The sequence below is a fragment of the Mirounga leonina genome, unplaced genomic scaffold, assembly GCF_011800145.1.
Source record: "Mirounga leonina isolate KUSES-001 unplaced genomic scaffold, KU_Mleo_1.0 Mir_200, whole genome shotgun sequence".
NCBI lineage: Eukaryota > Metazoa > Chordata > Mammalia > Carnivora > Phocidae > Mirounga > Mirounga leonina.
In genome coordinates this window covers 26,390,580-26,412,457 of record NW_023270503.1, presented here as the reverse complement: position 1 = coordinate 26,412,457, position 21,878 = coordinate 26,390,580, and the positions used below count along the sequence as shown (strand labels likewise).

The following is a 21,878-nucleotide window of genomic DNA, read 5'->3' as shown; positions in this document are numbered from 1 at the left end:
ATATCAAAATTAAAAACTTTTGCAAAGGACCAATGAACGAAATGAAAATTCAATCTACAGAAAGGGAGAAAGATTTGCAAATCATATATCTGATAAGAAGCTAATATCTAGAATATATGAAGAACTCCTACAATCAACAACAATTAAAAATTGGGCAAAGGACATGAATGGACATTTCTCCAAAGAAGATAAACAGCCAACAAGCATATTAAAAAATGTTTCATATCATCAGTCATTACAAAAATGCAAATCAAAACCACAATGTCATACAACCTCATACCCACTAGAATGTCTAATCTCAAAAAACCCAAAAAGTGCTGGCAAGGATGTGGAGAAATTGGAACCCTTGTGTACTGTTGGTGGAAATGAGCAGCCACTATGGGAAACAGTATGGCAGTTACCCAAAAAACTTAAAATCTGTAAATTACTTTGAGTAGTATGGGCATTAATCACAATAGCCAAAAGGCTGGAAGCAGCCCAAGTGTCCATCAATGGATTAACGGATAAACAAATTGTGGTGTATACATACAAAGGAATATTATTCAGCCTTAAAAAGGAAGGAAATTCTCATACATTCTATAACATGGATGAATCTTGAGGACAGTATGCTAAGTGAAATAACCCATTCATTAAAAAGACATACTGGATAGTTTCACTTATATGAGGCACCTAAGTTGGTCAAATTCATCTAAACAAAGAGTGAAAAAGTGGTTACCAAAGGCCTAGGGAGGAGAGAATGGAAAGGTTGTTCTTTAATGGACAAAGAGTTTCAGTTTTGGAGGTTAAAAAGAGCTCTCCAGATTGCACACCAATGTGAATGTACTTCACACTAGGGAACAGTGCACTTAAATGATTAAGATGGTAAATTTCACATTATGTGTATTTTACTATAAATAAAACTTTTTAAAAATACATCTAGACCCCAACTTTTATTTAGATGATCTATCTATCTATGCTGGTTTATGTCTGTAAAAGCAGGGAGAAAGGTGTCAAAGAATATGCACTAAACTGTTAATATTTATTATTTCTGAAGTACTAGTTGTGGAGGGAATGGGTGTTTTGGAGAAGAGAGGAAAAATATTAAATTTCTTTATATGCCTGTGTACTGTTTGACTTGTTAAAACACGTATTCATTACTAGCATGTATTTTTAATTTAGTAGAGTCAGAAAACAATCTACCAGCAAAAGTCACTAAGGGTTTCAACTGGGAATATGTACACTGATGGTTGAAGGCAAAAATACTGGTTAGAGCTCTTAGTATCCTGTAACTTGCACAAACAGATTCTAGAAAGGCATAGTGCTTTGGATGTTGATTAATTTGGATAGCTCATGTTTTGATGACACTAATGTTAGTCATTCCAAATCTGAACAAATTCTATTTATGAAGTCCTGATCCTTAATTTAGTGACTACTTAGGAAGAAAATGCTCAATTTAGATAAACTTGGCCTACAGGTTAACAAAGGACAGGTATGACAAAGCAAGCCAGGGTTGGCCCAACTCTAGTCTGTCATGTGATTTGCATAAAGAGGTGTTGCTGATTGGCTTCTATAATGATCCAGAGGGCAAAGAAGAAATATAATGAGACTTAACTGAATAATGACCAAAGCAGGCTACTGAAATGCTATTAATAACTTTCTAAACAACTCAGGGATCAGCCAATCAGAGACTTACTTTGCAAATGGTATCAAGGAACAATACTGAATGTCAGGGAAATATGCAGCTCTAGGAAATATATAAAAGGCCAGATGTAGAAGGTGCAGCCAAAACTCAAAAACTTCTCTTAACAATCCAACTCTCAACCCAGCTCCTGACCATGGCCTGCTGCTCCACTAGCTTCTGTGGATTTCCCACCTGCTCCACCAGTGGGAACTGTGGCTCCAGCTGCTGCCAGCCCAGCTGCTACGAGCCCAGCTGTGGTGGGACCAGCTGTGGCACTGGTGGTGGCCAGGAGGGTGGCTACGGAGCTGTGAGCTGCCGAGTCAGGTGGTGCCGCCCTGACTGCCGCGTGGAGGACACCTGCCTGCCCCCCTGCTGTGTGGTGAGCTGCACGCCCCCAACCTGCTGCCAGCTGCACCACGCCCAGGCCTCCTGCTGCCGCCCATCCTACTGCGGACAGTCCTGCTGCCGCCCAGCCTGCTGCTGCTACTGCTGCCAGCCCAGCTGTTGTGAGCCCATCTGCTGAAAGCCAGGCTGCTGATTAAGAATGAAAGGGGAAACTAAACAAACTGCTCTGATCTCTGAAGAAGGGTTCAATTTTACTCCCATGCTAAGTATCATGATGTTTCTAAGCTACTCAGAAATAATGGGTCTTAGACAGGACCCTCTTGGATGTGTTGAATTAGCACACTGAAAGCATGTATCAATCAGAGTATCTAGATATCCTGCCTTGCTTGAAAAGACACCAGGGTAGGGTATTTCTTCAATTCAGTAACATCTCTGTCTCCTATCTCTTGATCCCCACGTATTTTCAGACCTGCTTTCTCCTCAAATATCCCTTTAATTTCAAATAAAATGTTTAAATGTGTAAAGCAAACTGAGTTATTTTCTTCCTTCTACCTCTAAGCTTGTCCATCTTTAGCTGGAATTCAAGAAGAGTGGATTTGCATTTTGATAATAATCCTAAAGCATAAACATAAAGTCTAAATCAGAAAGATTAAATACTAATTACATTATGCTTAAATCCATCAGTTAATAATATGCTCCATGCATTAAATAATCTTCATAGTTATTCAAATACTTAAAATGTTCTAACCTATTATGATTAGGTCTAAACCAGTAAAGTCACTTTTGGCTAAAATTTTCAGGTTGCTCAAATCTATGGGATTTCTACCTAGATTTACCTCTACCATTTTAATCTCCTTCCAGTTTATATACTAGATGTTCTCCTTCATGTGTGCCTAACTAAAGATTATATTACTAAGTAAATTTTAAAACATCTACCAGATACTATCTTTTAGATACTATTTTCCAAATGCATTCAGGTTTAATTCCTAGGCCTTAGCCTATTATATTCTTCTCACTCATCCCCAAATTGCTAAGTTTCAACTCCCAACACTCATCTCCATTTACTTGAGTTCCTATAAAATGTATCTCTGATCTAAATGAGGGTAGAAAAAAGAGCCAGGGAGATACCCTGTGAGTTCTACCATCACCACTAGTCAGACACATGCATTAGAAATCTCAAACTAGGTATGTTGCACTTTGCAACCCAATCTGAAAGATGTTCTCTTAGGAAGTTAACATAAATCTAGAAAAAAAAATACCTTTGCCATTTAATTTTTTAATTCCACATTAAGTATTTTAGTGCAACATATAAAATCCAATAGGACAAAATACAGGACACTTTATGAAAAATATTTTTCAAGTTATTTACAAGCTCCCAGCACTTACCTCTATCATTTAATTGGTAGCAATGATAGATCAAACATAATTGACAATGCTAGATCAAATGCATTTCAAAGAATATAGTAGTAGATGGCAGTACATTCTTCAAAATGTCATAACTCCCAGATGCTTTTCCCTGAGACTTGGTTCAAATATTCCAGCAGTAGAAAAATATTTCATCACTTCCTACTCTCTTTTGACAATAACAAGGACTCCTCCATGAGAGGCACTACAGCTTGAAAGTTCTATTAAATCATTTACAAGTGGTACATGTGTCCATGAATCATGTCTTTTACTCCACCCATTCAAAATCAGATTTGGTAAGCATTTATTAAAGTTCTACCTGAAGCTAAGCACTCTGCAAGATACCTTTATATAAACTATGTCACTTGGTTCACAAGAAAAGATTTCTGACCTAGAATACGAATAATATTTACATATTTCAAATTGATTGAAATCAAAGGAACTATAATAGTAATTTGATTTGATGTTGGAGTAAATTAGTTGGAAGCTTTTAATTATGTATGACCAAAGGTACTCTTCAATTCAGGGGATGTTCCACTGTCCTAAATTCAACAGAATTCAGTCTGTAAAGCCAGAAAGAAAAAATAAGAGTTAAACCTAAGAGCACAATTAGCCTTAGCCTTAGACATATAGACAGAGTGTCACGTGCCACCTCTACAAAATGAGGGTGTTGACGTGGACTAAAATGGAAGGACTCTTTGAACGTGGAAAACCACAAATGTATTCCAAAGAGCAAAGGACCAATATGAGGAGTCCAAATGAAACTATAAAACAAAGTAATTTCTAAACTGCTGCTCATAATGGGTCTTAAGTATTTCAATGTAAGCCAATCAGAGAACCAATGAGGAACAAATTTAAACAAAAACAAGGTATGTTAAGAATTTTATAAATAGAAGCTGGCTCAGATATATAAAAGGCCTGCCTGACCTAGACTTTACCACCAAAACACCTACAAGCAACCCAACTCTCAACCCAGCTCCTGACCATGGCCTGCTGCTCCACTAGCTTCTGTGGATTTCCCACCTGCTCCACCAGTGGGAACTGTGGCTCCAGCTGCTGCCAGCCCAGCTGTTGCCAGCCCAGCTGCTGCCAGCCCAGCTGCTGCCAGCCCAGCTGTGGTGGGACCAGCTGTGGCACTGGTGGTGGCCAGGAGGGTGGCTACGGAGCTGTGAGCTGCCGAGTCAGGTGGTGCCGCCCTGACTGCCGCGTGGAGGACACCTGCCTGCCCCCCTGCTGTGTGGTGAGCTGCACGCCCCCAACCTGCTGCCAGCTGCACCACGCCCAGGCCTCCTGCTGCCGCCCATCCTACTGCGGACAGTCCTGCTGCCGCCCAGCCTGCTGCTGCTACTGCTGCCAGCCCAGCTGTTGTGAGCCCACCTGCTGAAAGCCAGGCTGCTGATTTCCAGTTGCCCAGGACACAGGATCTCTGAATAGCATATCTCCTCAACCACCACTGGACCACCACAAGTTCTTAGACTTCCATTTGCGTTTTTGTTATGGGGGCTACCAAGTATATGAGTTTTATCTGATTTCATTCTGCAGTGAATACCCTGACTGTCCACTGCCGACACAGAAATGCTGTGAACCTACCAGCTGACTATCAAATGTTTTGGATATACTATTTCTGATTTTTCTGCAGGGTTGAAAATTACTGATATACTGTGGAATTAATCCTTGAGAACTACCCACAGATCTAATTCTTCCCTGCTTTATAATCTATTTTTAGCTCTGTTTACCTAACATTTTTGTCTAACATCAAAGGCACCAGAGTATAGTCAAGTGACACTCCTCAGTTGTTACCAGAGAGAATGGACTCTTCACTCAACATTCACTTTCTAAGGAGTAGGCTAGACTTTTTCATCTTTCAACATCTGATTCCATCCCTTTTTTTGCAGGGTGGGATCATAATGATCTTGTCTGCTGGCTATTTCAGTTACATCTATGATACAGTGTTTTCTGTCATTTCTTAATAAATACTATAACTGGGCAAACAAACCATAGTCTATGTTTCCACTTGTACCTAAAATGGGTTAACTGTGATAATTTGTGAATGCCCACTTGAAAGAAATACATTTATTTCTTTTTAGAAGAAACTGAAATCATATATAATGTATTCATTCATTCTTTTTTTTTATTCATTCATTCATTCTATAAACATTTATTGACCACCACTTCTAAAGCAGGGACTATGGAGATCAGAAAGATGAAGACTTAATTCTTATCTTTGAGGACTTTGCTATCCAGTAAGAAAAAGTATGTATGTGGGGCGCCTGGGTGGCTCAGTTGGTTAAGCAACTGCCTTCGGCTCAGGTCATGATCCTGGAGTCCCGGGATCAAGTCCCGCATCGGGCTCCCTGCTCGGCAGGGAGTCTGCTTCTCCCTCTGACCCTCCTCCCTCTCATGCTCTCTGTCTCTCATTCTCTCTCTCTCAAATAAATAAATAAAATCTTTAAAAAAAAAAAAGTATGTATGTGAAAATAGCTACAAACAATTTAACAAGATAAACTGTATTCTCTTAATAGTTGGTAGAAAAAAATCTCCCTCTACTTTAGGGAGATGTTTCCGTGGCCAATAAGCCTTGATGGTCCAACTTACAATAGGTGCATCACATGTGACATGCATGTTAGCAAACATAAAAACCCTAAGAGAAGGATGTAAAATAATTACACGTGAGGCAGAGAGAAGGATTTTTTTTTTTTTTTTTACTCTCACTCCAGGGAGTGAGAAGAAGAAAGAAGAGAGAGGAGAGACCCAGTCAGAAGGTCATGAATATTACTCTATGATTCATCCCCATTAAGTTACCAAACTCCCACAATCCTTAGGGTAGGTCAACTTTCCTGTGAATACCAGAGAAAGAGCTGAGTTTCATGTCTGGGTTGATTCAAAGGGAGTTGGAGACAACCCAGGACCCAGACAGAGCAGGGGAAACTACAAGAAAGTAATGCCTCAGGAACGCTCAGAAATTGTGGAGAGGCTCTGGATGGCCATTGCTGTGGAAAGTAATATCCTGGTTATGTAGACTGCAAAAAAGAAGATGGAAGGGCCAGAAATGGGATTTCAAAGAGGAAAAGATCACTTTGGGACCAGCAGGGGTTATGTCGGGAGCAGCATTTGGAAAGGCTTCACAAGGGAAGCAATCTTTGGGGCCCTGAAGATCATTCTAAATGGGAGGAAAAGAGTGAAAAAAGAGTTCAAGCTGCACACCATTAGAGTGGCTAAAATCCAAAGCAATGACAACACCAAATGCTGGTGAAATGCTACTGGAACAACAAGAATTCTCTCTCACTGCTGGTAGGAATGCACAATGGCACAGCCACTTTGGAAGACTGTTGGGCTGTTTCTTACCAAGTTAAACATAGGCTTATTATACAATCCAGCAATTGTGCTCCTATGTATTTATCCAAATAAGCTGAAAACTTATGTCCACACAAAAACCTACACATGAACGTTTATAGCAGCTTAATTCATAATTGCCAAGAATTGGAAGCAACAAAGATGTCCTTCAATAGGTGAATGGAAAAACAAACTGTATTACATCTATGCAATGGAATACTATTCTGTGATAAAAAGAAATGATTTATCAAGCCACAAAAAGACATGGAAGAATATTACATGCATATTGTGCGGGCGCCTGGGTGGCTCAGTTGGTTAAGCGACTGCCTTCGGCTCAGGTCATGATCCTGGAGTCCCGGGATCGAGTCCCACTTCGGGCTCCCTGCTCAGCAGGGAGTCTGCCTCTCTCTCTGACCCTCCCCCCTCTCATGCTCTCTATCTCATTCTCTCTCTCAAATAAATAAATAAAATCTTTAAATAAAAATAAAAATAAAAAAAATAAAAAGGCTATGTGCTATATTATTCCAACTATAGAACATTCTGAAAAAGACAAAACCATAGAGACATCAAAATGTTGCCAAAATGTTCTGACTACTATGCCCCGCAGATGCCTGTAGTCCAGCACTAAAATAACAAGCTTATAGATTTAAAAAAATAAAGTTATAGAAATAGACACAGGACTGGCCTGTGAAATCTAAACAGAAGTCAGTTATGGGCTTTTAAGAAACCTTCCTTTTATTGATAAAAGGGACATATACTGCTGGTGCTTCTACTTCCTCTTCACCCAGACTATTCTTTTCACTTTAAACACAGATATGATTCCTGGAACTACAAAATCTCAAGACAATGGAAGGGACACTGGTCCTGACATAGCTGAGCCTCTGCACCATTACTAGCAGCTGCCTACCTGTGAGAAGAGTAAGTCCTTTGATCTGTTGGTTTTTCCAAAACTGGAAACCTAGAATATTTCTAACCACTACACTATGCAAGAGACTGCAGTAAGCTCTCAAAATGGAAACTTCCTATATATGACACCTATAAGGACTTGAGATGCATAAACAGTTAAGTGATAGGAAAAGCACATCAATTACAAATTCTAAAGCAAAAGAGAGAATTTTTAATTGAGGTTCATTGACCATAATATGGGTATATGGATAACAAAAGGGATAGAAGAAAATCAGGTGGGGGGATTAAGATAATAAATGATGGAGAAAAGAATGAAAAGGAAAAGCACAAAATAGAGGAGAAAAGACAGAAAAAACAATGAAAAGACTAGGGACAAGAGGCAGAAAAGAAAAGGGGGGAAATGATGGGGAAGACAGGCATGAAGGAGAGAGTGGAGAACCACCATGACCTATGGGCTAATTACACTTTCTGCACACTTTATTTAACACTTACATCAATCCTTGAAATAGATATTGTTATCCTGGCTTGTAGGTGAGGAAAGTAAGTCTAAATGAATCTAAGTAGCTTGCTTAAATCACATATTCTTATAAGTAAACAAACAAACAAACAAACCCTGTAAAATCTGAACCCAAATCTGTCTGACTCCAAAACTCACAGAGAATGAAATTAAGTAACTAGACTTGAAGGAGGTGTGAGGAGGTTCAGAAGATTTAAAAATGGCTATTTGGAAGCTGTGGAAGTCAGAATAAGTTCCTCTTTGTGTCAGTTACTGTCTCTCAGTCCACCTGGATAGCCCAGGATAACCTCTTTATTTTAGAGTCAACTTATTAGTAACCTTAATTACAACAGCAAAGTCCCTTTTGTCCTGTAACATAACATATTGATGGGTATGACACCGGGGCTCAGAGGTCATAGGGCCCCAAATTCTGCCTACTCAAGGGATTACCAGACACTATGTTGACACTAACTCCTAAAGACCCAAAATGTCACTCCAGTGCATCAGTGAAAGTGGTGGCTGATGGTGGCCAGATGATAGTTGGAGTCTTACCACTCATTTTAATCAAAGTGGACCCAGTAGGTTCCAGAGATCAATTCCTCAATTTGGGAATCTATAACTCGGATAATCTTCTTGACAATTGGCAGAATCCCCACATTAGCACTCTGGCTTGAGAAATAAAGCTCAAATGGTAGGAAGAACCAAGTAGAAGCCACTGGACATTCCCCTCATTACAACAGTAGTAAATAAAAAATGGTATCAGATCCCTGGAGGAATTGTGAAGATGAGTGCCATTTTCAGACACTTGAATAAAGCCCAGTGGTGATACCTAGCATCTCCCCACTTACTCTCGTTTGTCCTATGGAAAAAGCAGACAAATCAGAATATAAGAGTAATTATCTACATTATTTTAAACCAATTTAGGTAATGGCCCCAATTGGAGCTGATGTTCCAGATGGAGTCTCTTTCATGGAACAAATCAACATAGCCCCTGGCAACTGGAAGTATGCAGTTTTTGACATGAAAATGCCTTTTTCTCCATATCAGTTTGCTAGGACAATCAGAAGTAGTATGCTTTTAACTGCTATGACCAACAGTAACCTTACAAATACTGCCTCAGGGCTGTGTCAACTCTCCTGCTTTCTGTCATAATATACTCAGCAGAGATCTTAACCGTCTTGACATTCCACACATCGTATCAGTCCACTGCAGTGATGACATTGTGCTCATTGTTTGAGGAGCAGGAAGTAGCAAGTACTTTAGATGTCTTAGTAAACACATGTGAACTCCCGGGTTGGAGGTAAACCCCACAAAAATTAAGGAGGTCACCACCTCAGTGAAACCTCTTGGAGTCAAATTGTCTAGAACATGTTGAGATCTCCTTTCTAAAGTGAAAGAAAACCTGTTGTCCCTTGAACTATCTCCGGCTAGGAAAAGCACAACTCTTGGTGGGCCTTTTTGCATTTTGAATTCAATATATACTGTATTTTAGTGTGCTAGCGTAACCCATCTACTGACAACCTGAAAAAGACAGGACCATTATGGATTTTCCTTTCAGAAATGAAGATTTAAATCATCCCCTAGCAGGTAAAGAATCTCAACCAGTTGAAGTCCTGATTGAGCATAAAGAAAACATGAAATGTGTAGTGGAGGCAGAGAGTTGTAAATATCAACTACAGTCTTATGACCAATTAGAAGGATTATAGAAACTATGTGTATTTTCTTCCTTTTCTTCTCCTTTCTCCTTCCCTTGTTTAGTGCCATATGCTGTACCCAGACTAAACTTCAAATGAACCCAATTTCATTTAATATTCCATCAGTTCTGTGAAACAGTTATCTTGGTTTTGTAAGATGAGTAAATTAAATCTGAAAGAGGTTAAACAAACTGAAATCAGGATCTCAAAGAGATATGTGTACTCCCACGTTCACTGCAACATTATTCACAATATCCAAGACATGGAAGCAAAATAAGTATCCAACAATGAATGATGGATAAAGAAAATGTGATATTTACATACAATGGAATATTATCCAGCTTTAAAAAAGAAAGAAAATCATGTTGTTTACATGGATGATTATGCTAACATAAATAAGCCAGATACAGAACAAATCCTATATGACATCACTTTTATGAGGAATCTAAAATAGTCAAACTCATAGAAGCAGAGAATAGAATGGTGGTTACTGATGTGGAGAAAAAGGAAAAAAAAATTAAATTTCCTTACAACTTACAGCCCATTAACAAGTATTTGATACAGGCCAAGTAACCTTTCTCCAGGAACTCAACTGCCTCAATGTTAATACTTTGCTAGAGGCAAAAGAAACCTTAGCTTGACATTAGCCAGACTTCCAGGATCCTGCAAAAATCCCTTTGGAAACTTCCTTTATCTCTACCCCCACCCAAGATATAGGTTAGCAATCATCCTCCAAGCATATGGAACACTGATATTCACCTGAAGGGTCTCATGATTAAAGTTTTACTAGATAGTAGTAAATGGACTTTTCCTAACAACTACTAGCCCCTCAGGGTCCTGGAAATCTTGCTTCCAAGTTCCTCAGAGACTCATGCTATCCCTAATGCCCTCCCAACTTCAAAGTATACAATCAGCCACTCTTCACAACCCCAGTACAGCTCTTTCTGCCCACAGGTCCTGTCCCTGTGCTTTAATAAAACCACCCTTTTTGCACTGAAGATGTTTCAAGAATTCTTTATTGACTGCTCATGAACCCCAATATTTCACATCAGTTACCAGAGGTTCAGGGGTGGGGAGAATTGAGGAGGTAATGGTCAAAGGGTACAAAGCTTCAGTTATGCAAGATGCATAAGTCTTAGAGATCTACTGTGTACCACAGGGTCTATAGTTAGCAATACTGTATTGTACACTTAAAAATTTGCTAAAAAGATGTATATTAAGTGTTCTCATCACAAAAAAGTTGGAAAAAGAAGAGGAAACTTTCGGAGTTTATGGCATTGATTGTGCTGTTTCACTGGTATATACTTATCTCCAAACTCATCAAGTTATTTAAATTTAAATAGCTTTTTGTATGTCAATCATATCTCAAAGTAGTTTTTTAATGAATAAAGAAAGTTAAATAGCTTGCTTATAGTCACACAGCTCAGAAGTAAAAACTAAAATATGAACCCAACTCTGACTCCAAAACTCATAACAAGACAATGAAATTAAGGAACTGGAAATGAAGAATGGTGTGGGGAGGTTCAGCTGATTTATTTATTTTATTTAAAATCAACTAATTAACATATAGTGTATTATTAGTTTCAGAGCTTGAGTTTAGTGATTCATCAGTTGCATATAACACCCAGTGCTCATTACATCAGATGCCCTCCTTAATGCCCATTACCCAATAACTCCATCCTCCCACCTACCTCCCCCGCTCCAGCAACCCTCAGTTTGTTTCCTGTAGTTAAGAGTCTCTTATGGTTTGTCTCCCTTTCTGATTTCATTGGTTCAGCTGATTTAAAGATGTCTATTTGGGAAGCTGTGGGCTTTCAGAGTGAGCTCCTCTGTGCCAGGTGTTAAAGTTACTGTCCCAGCTTCATGCCCTCCCTGCTGTCGTCAGCCCTGTGATGCTCTGCAGACCACTCTGTCGGGCTTTACCACTAGGGGGTGACAGAGGAAAGCTGCAAAGCTGAAGAGGAAGAAGGAACATGCTCCTTCCTTTTTGCTTCCTTCTGCTTAATTGGGACTTCCTGTTTGCTGACAATTCCCAGGATTATCTCCCAATAACACTTGTTCACTCCAGCAGCTGCAGATCCTTTCCAGAGAAGCACCTAAATCCAGTCTGCAGTTTTCTCAACACTTGTAGAACCTGCTTCACTGCACACCCCACTTAGAGTCACCAGCCTGCCAGTTTTCCTGAAACATCTGAGTCTTGGCTCTGCAGGACAACCCCCTCTCTAAATTTCTAAGTGTTAATTCCCTCCCTCCTCCGTTGAAAGAAACTATCATTCCCAGGGTTTTCTGCAGTTCTTATATTTGTAACATCTCAGTATCCCCTTTTAACCCTTTTAGTTACCTAAAAGAACTTATTTTAAAATCCTCCATATAAAATTCACTTGATTCAAATAATGGGCGTGGTTCTTGTTTCCTGAAGGGATCCTCACTGTTACACTCTTACTGCCTATTCAGATTATTTACTGAACCATTTGTTCAACTTCCCACTTACTTTGATTAACCCTAGGAACTGACTATGAAAAAAATGTCTCTGAGCTTTGGAGATGGCAGCCAGAGAATTACATTATAGGCCTGACAGAATCTGAGGCATTAGAAAGATTACTCAGCACCATTTAGCTCTGTAGTTAAGAAAGCTCTACCATTTCTATTAAAAACCTTCTATGCAAAGTGGGCTGTGCCATGGAGAAGTGACAGCAGATGGCCCTTTGTTAATTACTGACTTATCCCCAAAACCATAACTCTGACTTGAGAAACCTGCTTTCCATCATGGTTATTCTATTAAATGCTAACAGGCAAACTTAATTTTAAAAGCCCAAGAATACAAAGGGATTTTGAGGAAACTTCAAGGGAGAAAATGTTGAATCATCACATCAACTGAAACATGAAAACCATAGGGTGAGCCTGGGGATTTGAGAGTTAAGTAAAAGTGTTCTTGTGAGATTCAGAGAGACTAATCCAAAGCACCAAATATTTGTCATATTGGGGCTCTTCATTTCTTTCTTTTTTTTTTTTTTTAAGATTTTTTTTTAGTATTTATCTTAGGTGGAAGAGACAAACTAAATCTTTTCTCAAAAGGATGGGAGGAATCTTGGTCTGAATGGAACCAGAATAAAGTAAAGATAGTATTCATTTGTTCAAAAGATGAGACCTGTAGACCTGCAGAAAAGATCCTAGTAGGTTTATAACATTGTGGGATGGAGAAGTGAAGGAACTCTGGATTTTCAAAGCCACTGAGGTAGTGAGCCATGAGAAAGCTTGAGAAGAGTCAAGATGACAGAGGTTTATCTAGAGTAATAGCCAGGAAGATCTTGAAGCAGGAGGAATTCATGGTTCTCCCCTAGGGGGCATCATGAGGGAGGAAGGAGACAATATAATGAATCCTAAAGATAGAATTCAGGAAACTCTGAGGTTAGAATTTTGAAACTTCACCCCAACAGTTACTGTTTTATTGAAGAGAAGAGACAAAAATGAGAGAGAAGCACACAAAGGTTAAGAAGAGAAATTAGTGTGGACCAGGGGCTGAGACTGGAAGTAAGCCAAATATCTTGTTATATTGTATTTGAGTACAGGTTGTACACTTTGATCACTCTAAAGACGTTTTTAACTGTAGGAAGGGACAAAAAAAGGAATCAGAAGACCTAAGCTGAAAATCACAAATCTACCCAGTTTTATCTTGCCTATCAAATGGGGGTTCTAATATCTCAGTGTCCCTATATCAAATAAGTTTATCAATAGTAATATGCTTGGCATGTAAAAAAATTAATAATTTTTTCTCTTCTTCCTCTCCATTCAATTGTACATCTTTAGAAGCACAAAACCCTGTTGACTATTAGGAGGCTAACAACACCCAGATACACGAGAGTGAAGGATAAAGCTGAGAAAACTAGGATGAAGGCTGCCCACGGTGATGTTTTACTCCATTTGGGTGGTTGTTCCTTCTTTATCCAACTCATGTGCACACTTTTAATTGGTGGGAATTTTTTCCCACATATGATGTTCCTCTCCTTTCTGTTCTTTTCTTTCTTCACATACTTCTTCCCAACAGACCAAGAAGCCAAATTCCTACTGATGAATGCTGACCAACTATGATTATAAGCTATCCTAATACATCTTGGTTCTCCAGTTAAAATTTCAAACCAAATTTCAATGTGAGTTGCATCATTTACCATAAACCACAGATATTGATGAGAAATGCAGAATGGAGAAATCCATACTCAGGCTGACAGATTTGCTTCAGTACCCTCTAAGTAATAAATCTTACTGAGGGTTTGCTTGGACTACCTCCACAAAATGGCAACATGGCAGAAGGTACTAGAGAAGGAGACACTGCTTCCCAGTAGCCTCACAGGGTTCCAGCAAAGCAAGGCTAAGGGCCACTAGTCCTTCCTTTGTAGAGGTGGAGCCCCTACTGGTGGCAAAGTTATAGTGAAGACTGTGAACAGGCAGAAGACTTTTCAGACATTGAGAGACTGGAAAGCTAAACTCCTAGAGTTACCCCTAGATCACCCCATTGTTAAACAGAATTCACAGGTGTTTACCTGTGAATGATGGAAAAAGAACTCCAGCTTCCCTTCATTTACTTAACGATAACTACCCTTATTTAGAACCATTTATTGAGCACTATGTTCCAGACACCGTGTTAAACATTTTTAATGCATTATTTAATTTATTCCTCATACATTCTAGCAATGTGGTATTTTACAAATGGAGATTAATGAAATGATTTCCCTGCTTTAGAAAAACATGCCAGTGGCTCTCAATGGTCTACCTACTTAAATTCAAACTCCTCAGCCTGAGAGTCAAGACTCTCCGTCTAGCTTTTACCTCACATGACTACTGTCTAGACACAGTGCACTATTCACTGCCTCCTAATGACAACTTGTTCTTTTCCACATCTGTGCATTTATTGCAGCTGCTCACTACAATTGGAATGACTTTCCTACTTTGCTTCAAGTCCTGAGTGCCCAATGAACTCCAGTAGAAACTAAACCATCCCTGAGTCCCCTAAATCTCCTAGCACAGTGCAAGGCAAATAGCCGGTATCAACAAAGCCTGGCTGAAATAAAGTAAATTACATATTTTCTCTTCAAAAATATAATAATCAACAATGGAGAGACTGTGGATTAGTATACAGTGATTAAGAACACAGACTCTGGAGCCAGACGGCCAGGGTTCAAATCCCAACTCTACTATTTACCAGTTGCTGACCTTGATCAACTTATTTACTCTCTCTATGCCTCAGTTTCCCTCATCTATAAAACGAAGGATACCTTCAATACCAACCACATAGGGCTGTTGTAAGAATTAAATGACATAATACATGTAAAGCATAGAACTGCATCTGCTACACAGTAAATGCTATATAAGGGTTTGCTGTTATTATAAAATCAGCTGTATATTACAGTAAACTAACAACTCAAAATATATTTTAAAGTCATCATGTCAGCTAATATTTAAATACATAAACATTTAATCATCTTAATTTAAAAAAAATTTCAACTACTTACAGGAATTCTTTGGAAATCCAGTAGCTATTTCATTCAATCCAGTAATCAGATTTGTCCAATCAACGGACAAAAACATCCAATTTAAAATAAAATTATAACTATTGTTAGCAAATAATTCCAAGGATGTAAAACCCTAAGTTTACTATAGAATAACTGTGTTTAACTATCTCAATATTAGAGTTCACACAGTGAACAGCTGAAAATTTGATTTTCCCAGTGCCTGGCATATATTAGGGATTCAAATTTTATTGAACATCCATTTTCCCAACCAGGTTAATTTTACTTAACACATATATTTATACCTTAACTGTGTGTAATTTCCTGTTACTATCTGCACATTCTACAGCCCACAATAACACATGAGAATTAACCCCCAAGAAAAATAGGCAGCACTGCCAGCCAGCAGAAGCTGGGTGAAGCGTGCATGTGTAGTACTGTGAGACTGGCTCTGGCGTGTTGCATCGGGATCATACATGTCCACGTGAGACAAAGTGGAAGGCTTCACTCACTCCCTTTAAGTCGGTATCAGCGGTCTTCAAGTCACAAAACGTTACTTCCATTTAAAAGAAACCCAAACAACACGGCTAATAAGCTGGCAAGCATTATATCTGTCCTGGCTATAACCACACACTAGAAGATATCTGGAAAAGGCCCCCAAAGTCCACCACTTAACCCAAACCCAGAATCCTTTGCCTGCCTGCTCAGCAAAGAATAAAGTGGACATTATGCAATGAAAGGACTGATGTCCATAGCAGTCCTGATGCCAGCTATTTCTTTCTTCCAACTGATATTATAAAGGAGTTCCCCAGAAATTGAAAAGATCATGCAACTCAGAAAACAAAGACCGAATGTTTTTACTTACAGTCATTTTTATTAGGATGACAAACTGAAAAGGCTCCTATAGCCTGCTTTTGTGAAGGGATGAAGTGCTCCATCAGGCTTAAAGAAAACTGAATTGCCTCGAAGTGTGAAATCTCACCACACTGACATTCCTGCTGACTCGGGAGGTGCCATCATGGGAGGGTTTTCCCAACAGCACCCCAGAAATCCAGGATGTTGGTAAGGCTCACAGGCTCACAACAAACTGTGACTAACACACATAAAAGTGACCTTTCATCCCAGGCCAAGAACTTGGCAGTAAGCACATTCTGCATCTGGGTGTTGGAGCCTCCCGTGTCTTCAGCCCTGCTCCCTCTCATGGGCTTCAGGCTGCTCACCCTGCAGGTCCCACACTGACCTCATCATCCACCCCTTCCCACCAACCCAGATGGCAGCTCTGGGGCTCAGCTCCCCTCTTGCCTATGAGTAAATCTGAGACCTAAACATGGTCCTTGGTCTGTCTCTCCACACATCTTGATCAGCACAACCTACCATCTCTACTTTCAAAAATGTCTCCCCAACTCTTCCACCTCTTACCAGTTCATCCACCGCTGGCAACATGGCTCATCCTCTCACCTGGACCACAGATTGTTCTCTCTGTTTCCACTTTGGACCTGCAGGACCTCCCTTTCCCCAGAACATAACACATGTTTTCACCCCCTGCTGCAAAGCATCCAGTGCCTTTAGAATAAAACCTAAACTCTGCTGAACCTACAAAATCCTACACGGCCCAGCACCTGCCTACCTCCGTGAACCTCATCTACTTTCACACTGGTCTTCTGCTGCACGCACTCCAGCCACCTGGCAAGGGCTGTCGCTGACCGCCCTGACCAGCAGAGTGTACCGCATCACCTCCAACCACTCTGTTACTTCACCGTTTCATTTTCTTCTATCACTTGTCACTTGTCATGGTCACTACTTCATTTTTTAAAAAATATTTTATTTATTTATTTGAGAGAAAGATCACAAGCAGTGGGGAGGAGTAGAGAGAGAAGCAGACTCCTCGCTGAGCCGGGAGTCCGACGCGGGGCTCGATCCCAGGACCCTGAGATCATGACCCGAGCCAAAGGCAGACACTTAACTGACTGAGCCACCCAGGTGCCCCCATTCTTTCATTTTTTTATTGTCTGTCTTCCCCTGCTAGAATGAACACCTTAACAACAAGGACCTTATCTTACCTGTTAACTTCCATATCTGACTCACAGTGCTGGGTCTTCTGCTGAATGAATTAACTAATTTAAAAAAATGAATGAACACAATTTAGTTATACAAAATTTAATCCCAGAAAAATGCTGATTTTTATCAATAAGTGTGAGGAATTGCTATTAGACAAGGTGCCATTCACTAGCTGTATGACTTTAAATCATTATTTAATATCCTTACTCTCAGTTTTGTCTTCTGGGAAGTTGGTGTAGTAACAGTCCTGGTCTTATAGGGTTGTAATAAATAAGGAAGAAAATGTGCATAAAATACTACGCACTATGCCTGGCACATGGTATATATATTCAATAAATGCTACCTATTAGCTGAGGATAAGATGACCATATTGTAGTCATCTTAAAAACAAGAATATTAGTTTTGTTGTGGAAACTGATGTGCCACTAGTGGTCCCCAGGAAATTGAATAATGTGATGAGAAATCCCAGATATAGCCCCTCTTCTCTATGCTACCCTCTAAGACAGAAATCACACCGTCCTCAACATCCCCATAGAACACCCAAATACTTTCCCATCCACCGTCCCTGCCTTCAAATTATCTCCTTTCTACCGCTAGCATTTTGGTTAGGAAAACAGGTTCTAAAATCAGCTCCCTTTCTATGGTCTCAAGACCTTCAGTAACCTGATCCCACCCTTCCCACCAATCTTACACCAACTCATCTTGAGGATTGTCTTCACTCTAGTCAGAACCAAGAGGGAATATAGCATCGTGGTTTAAAGTGCAGAATCTGGAGCCAGACTGCTTGGCTTCAAATGCCAGCTCCATCACTTACTCCCTTACTAGTTACTTAGCCTGTTTATACCCCCAGGTTCCTCATCTGTAAAACGGCAGGGATGCAACTTTGCGTATATCATAAGCTTGTGGTGAGAACTGTACAACACACATAAAGCACTCGGCACAAGGCCTAATACTTAGTAAGTGATGCTGCTGCTGAGCCTCTACTCAAAAACTAGTCATCTTTCTAAAAACAAATCCAAACATGTCCCATATCCGTTCAAAACCTTTAATTAATGTCCACTGCCAAGAGGATGAAGTTCAAAATCCTGAGTGTAGCATTCTAGGTACAGAGCAAATTCTTCCTACTGTGGCACTAACCCACCTTTCCAACTCCATCTCCCACTGTTTTCCTCCACAGCCTCCCTAAGAAAGGGAGATCCAGAGTTCGTGCTTTGTGCTTACCCCAATCAACACTTCTGCCATCCCATGAACACACCGAGGCACATTGTTTCCTTGTTTCACTTGCTGAAATTCCCTTCCTATTCCATTCTACCTGCTAAGCTCCTAATCATGCTTCCCTACCCACACTATTGTTCCCTTTTCATGAAGTACTTCCTGAATCTTCCAGGTAAAGTCAGTGGTACCTACTTCCAAACTCCCACACCTCACCTAAAAATCCTGAATGTACAACCCTGTGTTGTCATTTGCCAGTTTACTTCTCTGTGTCTCTTCTCTACAACATCCTCAAGGGCAGGCTCCTATTTGCTCCTTTTTTTACGCAATGTCTGACTTGCAGCAGGTGTTCAGCCAGTGAGGGTTTGACTGAACTAAGATATCTATGGAAGTAACGTGGACAACAAGCAAAATTCTAGCAGAGGAATCCAAAACCACAAAATCATTCTAATAGTGGTAAGATGGCTAAAATGAAAGCAGTTTTAATGTTAAGCATCTTTTGGATCCATCATCTTGTTGATTTTGGCTTCTGACACCCTTATGATGTACAATTTTCTAATTTTTTAAAGCCTGAGCCATTTTATATGAAGATGAGTCAAGAAAACATTCTTTAAGACTTTCAAAGTAAAATATTTCTGAAGGTTTACTAGTTTAATATTTTTCCTACTCCAGGGGCGCCTGGGTGGCTCAGTTGTTAAGCGTCTGCCTTCGGCTCAGGTCATGATATCAGGGTCCTGGGATCGAGCCCAGCATCGGGCTCCCCGCTCTGTGGGAAGCCTGCTTCTCCCTCTCCCCTGCTTGTTCCCTCTCTCTCTGTGTCTCTCTCTGTCATATAAAAAAATAAAATCTTTATATATTTTTTTTTTTTCCTACTCCAAAGCATCTAAAACATCACAGCAAGTGTTATGCCTTTATTTATTTAAATAGTTCTATCATTAGGGCTTTAGTGGTTTAGATGTAACTTGGAAATCTCCCCAAGTGTGCTCCATAGAACACTAATTGATGAAGCTAACATATGGAAACTAACAAAATGATTCCATGGCCAAGTAAGTTTGGAGAAAAATACATGTTCTAGCTCTTTATTGGCAAGTCACAGAGTGCTTTAGCACTTTAAAGGCTCTGGAAGGCCCACCAATGAAGAACTCTATTTCCCAAATGTATTTACCAGAGAGCCCTTTAATGTTCCTTCGAACAGATGTTCATGGAACTCATTTTAGAATACACTGCACTGTTTTAGAATACATATGCCTGTTCTTTGGGTCACAAATAATCTTAATCCATGACATTGTTGGATGGAGTTTTACAGTTCCTGACTCCCATCTGCCTGTCCCTGACATGTTATTGTTCACCACATGCGTGGAGGGAACAGAAGGCGAATTATTTTTACAGCTCTCTAAGAAAGTCTTTACACAGAATCAGAATCTCCTTCTCTATAGATCCCATCTGTTCATCTTAATTCAGCTTCTTGGAGCCATGAAAAATAAATCTAAGACTTTTAGCACTTTTTCAGCCAGAAGACCTAAACTATCATATAGAATCTTTGGTTGCTGATAGACTAGCAATCAAAAAGCCTACTTACCTCATCATCTGAAAGTAGACAAAGAAATGTGGGGATGATTTGCAGATACCTAGCATACCAGGCCATCACTAATGATGTATAATGATTAGAGGATAATGATTCGTTGCCTTTGAAGACTGAAATGAAATGTCCTTAAAGTGACAAAGAGCCAACATGAAGAGTCCTAATTTGACAACAAAACAACCTAAACCCCTTTTATGAGACAAAGAGTGTGTCTCAGGTAATAAACACTTAAGTAATTGGATGGTTTTAATGGAGATAGCTATAAACTGAAACACAGGGGAAAAAAATCTTGGTAATAGGCTGACGCCCAGGGAGGTGAGTATATAAGAGCCAAGGCAGAAGAGAGAAGCATTGAGACACCAATAGACTTCTCTTCTCAACCCAAAAAAAAAAATCTAACTCCTGACACCATGGCTTGCTGTGTTCCCTGCTGCTGCAGTGTTCCCACCGGCCCCGCCACCACCATCTGCTCCTCTGACAAATGCTGCCGGTGCGGAGTCTGCCTGCCCAGCACCTGCCCCCATGACATCAGCCTCCTCCAGCCCACCTGCTGCGACACCTGCCCCCCACCCTGCTGTGAGCCTGACACCTATGTGCCAACATGCTGGCTGCTCAATTCTTACTACCCAACTCCTGGAATGAGTGGGATCAACCTGACCACCTACGTTCAGCCTGGCTGTCAGAGTCCCTGTGAACCCTGCTAAGCAACCCGTCTCTGCACAGGTTCGGAAATGTGGGCTCATCATCAGGACTTCAACACCTGCTATTACCTACATCAGGCTAAATCAATCCCAAGTCCCTGGGCCATGTTTTCATGAATTCGCCCAACTTCTTCTCTCCTCCTTTGAGTGGAGTTGGAGACCTTCTTTCTTTTAGGCCATTTCATTGTTTGAGAAATAACCATTTTGACTATTCCTTAATAAACTCTATTCTGGCTTAGCAAATGTGGCTTTGTGATGATTTATTATCATATTTCCTCTCAGGGAAAGTGGAATGCCTACCTAAACCTGAATAGCAGGTCATCTTATCCAAGATTTATCCCAGCAGAAGGAGAGCATTGTGTGGTGGAATCATTGAAAAATTAGATACTGGGGTGCCTGGGTGGCTCAGTTGGTTGAGCAATTGCCTTCAGCTCAGGTCATGATCCCAGAGTCCCGGAATTGAGTCCCGCATCGGGCTCCTAACTCGGCGGGGAGTCTGCTTCTCCCTCTACCCTTTCCCCTCTCATGCTCTCTCTCACTCTCTCTCTCTCAAATAAATAAAATCTTCAATAAAAAAAAAAGGAAAATTAGATACTGGCTCTTTGTGATGGGTTGAAAAGTGAAAAATTCACTAGGTCATTTTGTAGGATCTTTTTACTTAATAGGTATTTTTTGAAGACAACCACTATGCCAAGCCCTATGCTGGAACCTGGAGATTGGTATGTTTTTTAAATGTTTTACTTATTTTAATTTAAATTGTCCCTGAAATTGACTTTTCTTTCTTCCTTAACTGACTAAACAAACTGATCGCTTTGCTGTCATGTAGAAATAATTTTGATTCCCTTAGTTATAGTCATTAGTGAAATTCCAAGTTCAAAATGCAATGTAATTTGGGGAAGAACAAACACCCATTTCTTGATATATTCCGTCTTCTAGAAAAATCAATTCTGAATATTAGCATTCATTGGGTATTCCTTGCTCCC

General features: G+C 40.0%; 2 protein-coding genes across 2 annotated transcripts; both read left to right on the top strand.

Moving 5' to 3' along the window:
- The first annotated feature begins 1,814 nt into the window (after positions 1-1,814).
- LOC118025146 (keratin-associated protein 1-3-like) lies at positions 1,815-4,959 on the top strand. Its single transcript, XM_035027471.1, has 2 exons — positions 1,815-2,166; positions 4,366-4,959. The coding sequence occupies exons 1-2, from the start codon at positions 1,815-1,817 to the stop codon at positions 4,791-4,793; spliced, it is 780 nt and encodes a 259-aa protein (XP_034883362.1). The 3' UTR covers positions 4,794-4,959.
- Positions 4,960-20,604: 15,645 nt separating this feature from the next.
- Positions 20,605-20,898, top strand: LOC118025085 (keratin-associated protein 3-1). The gene has a single exon (XM_035027419.1). The coding sequence runs from the start codon at positions 20,605-20,607 to the stop codon at positions 20,896-20,898; it is 294 nt and encodes a 97-aa protein (XP_034883310.1).
- The last annotated feature ends 980 nt before the right edge of the window (positions 20,899-21,878 follow it).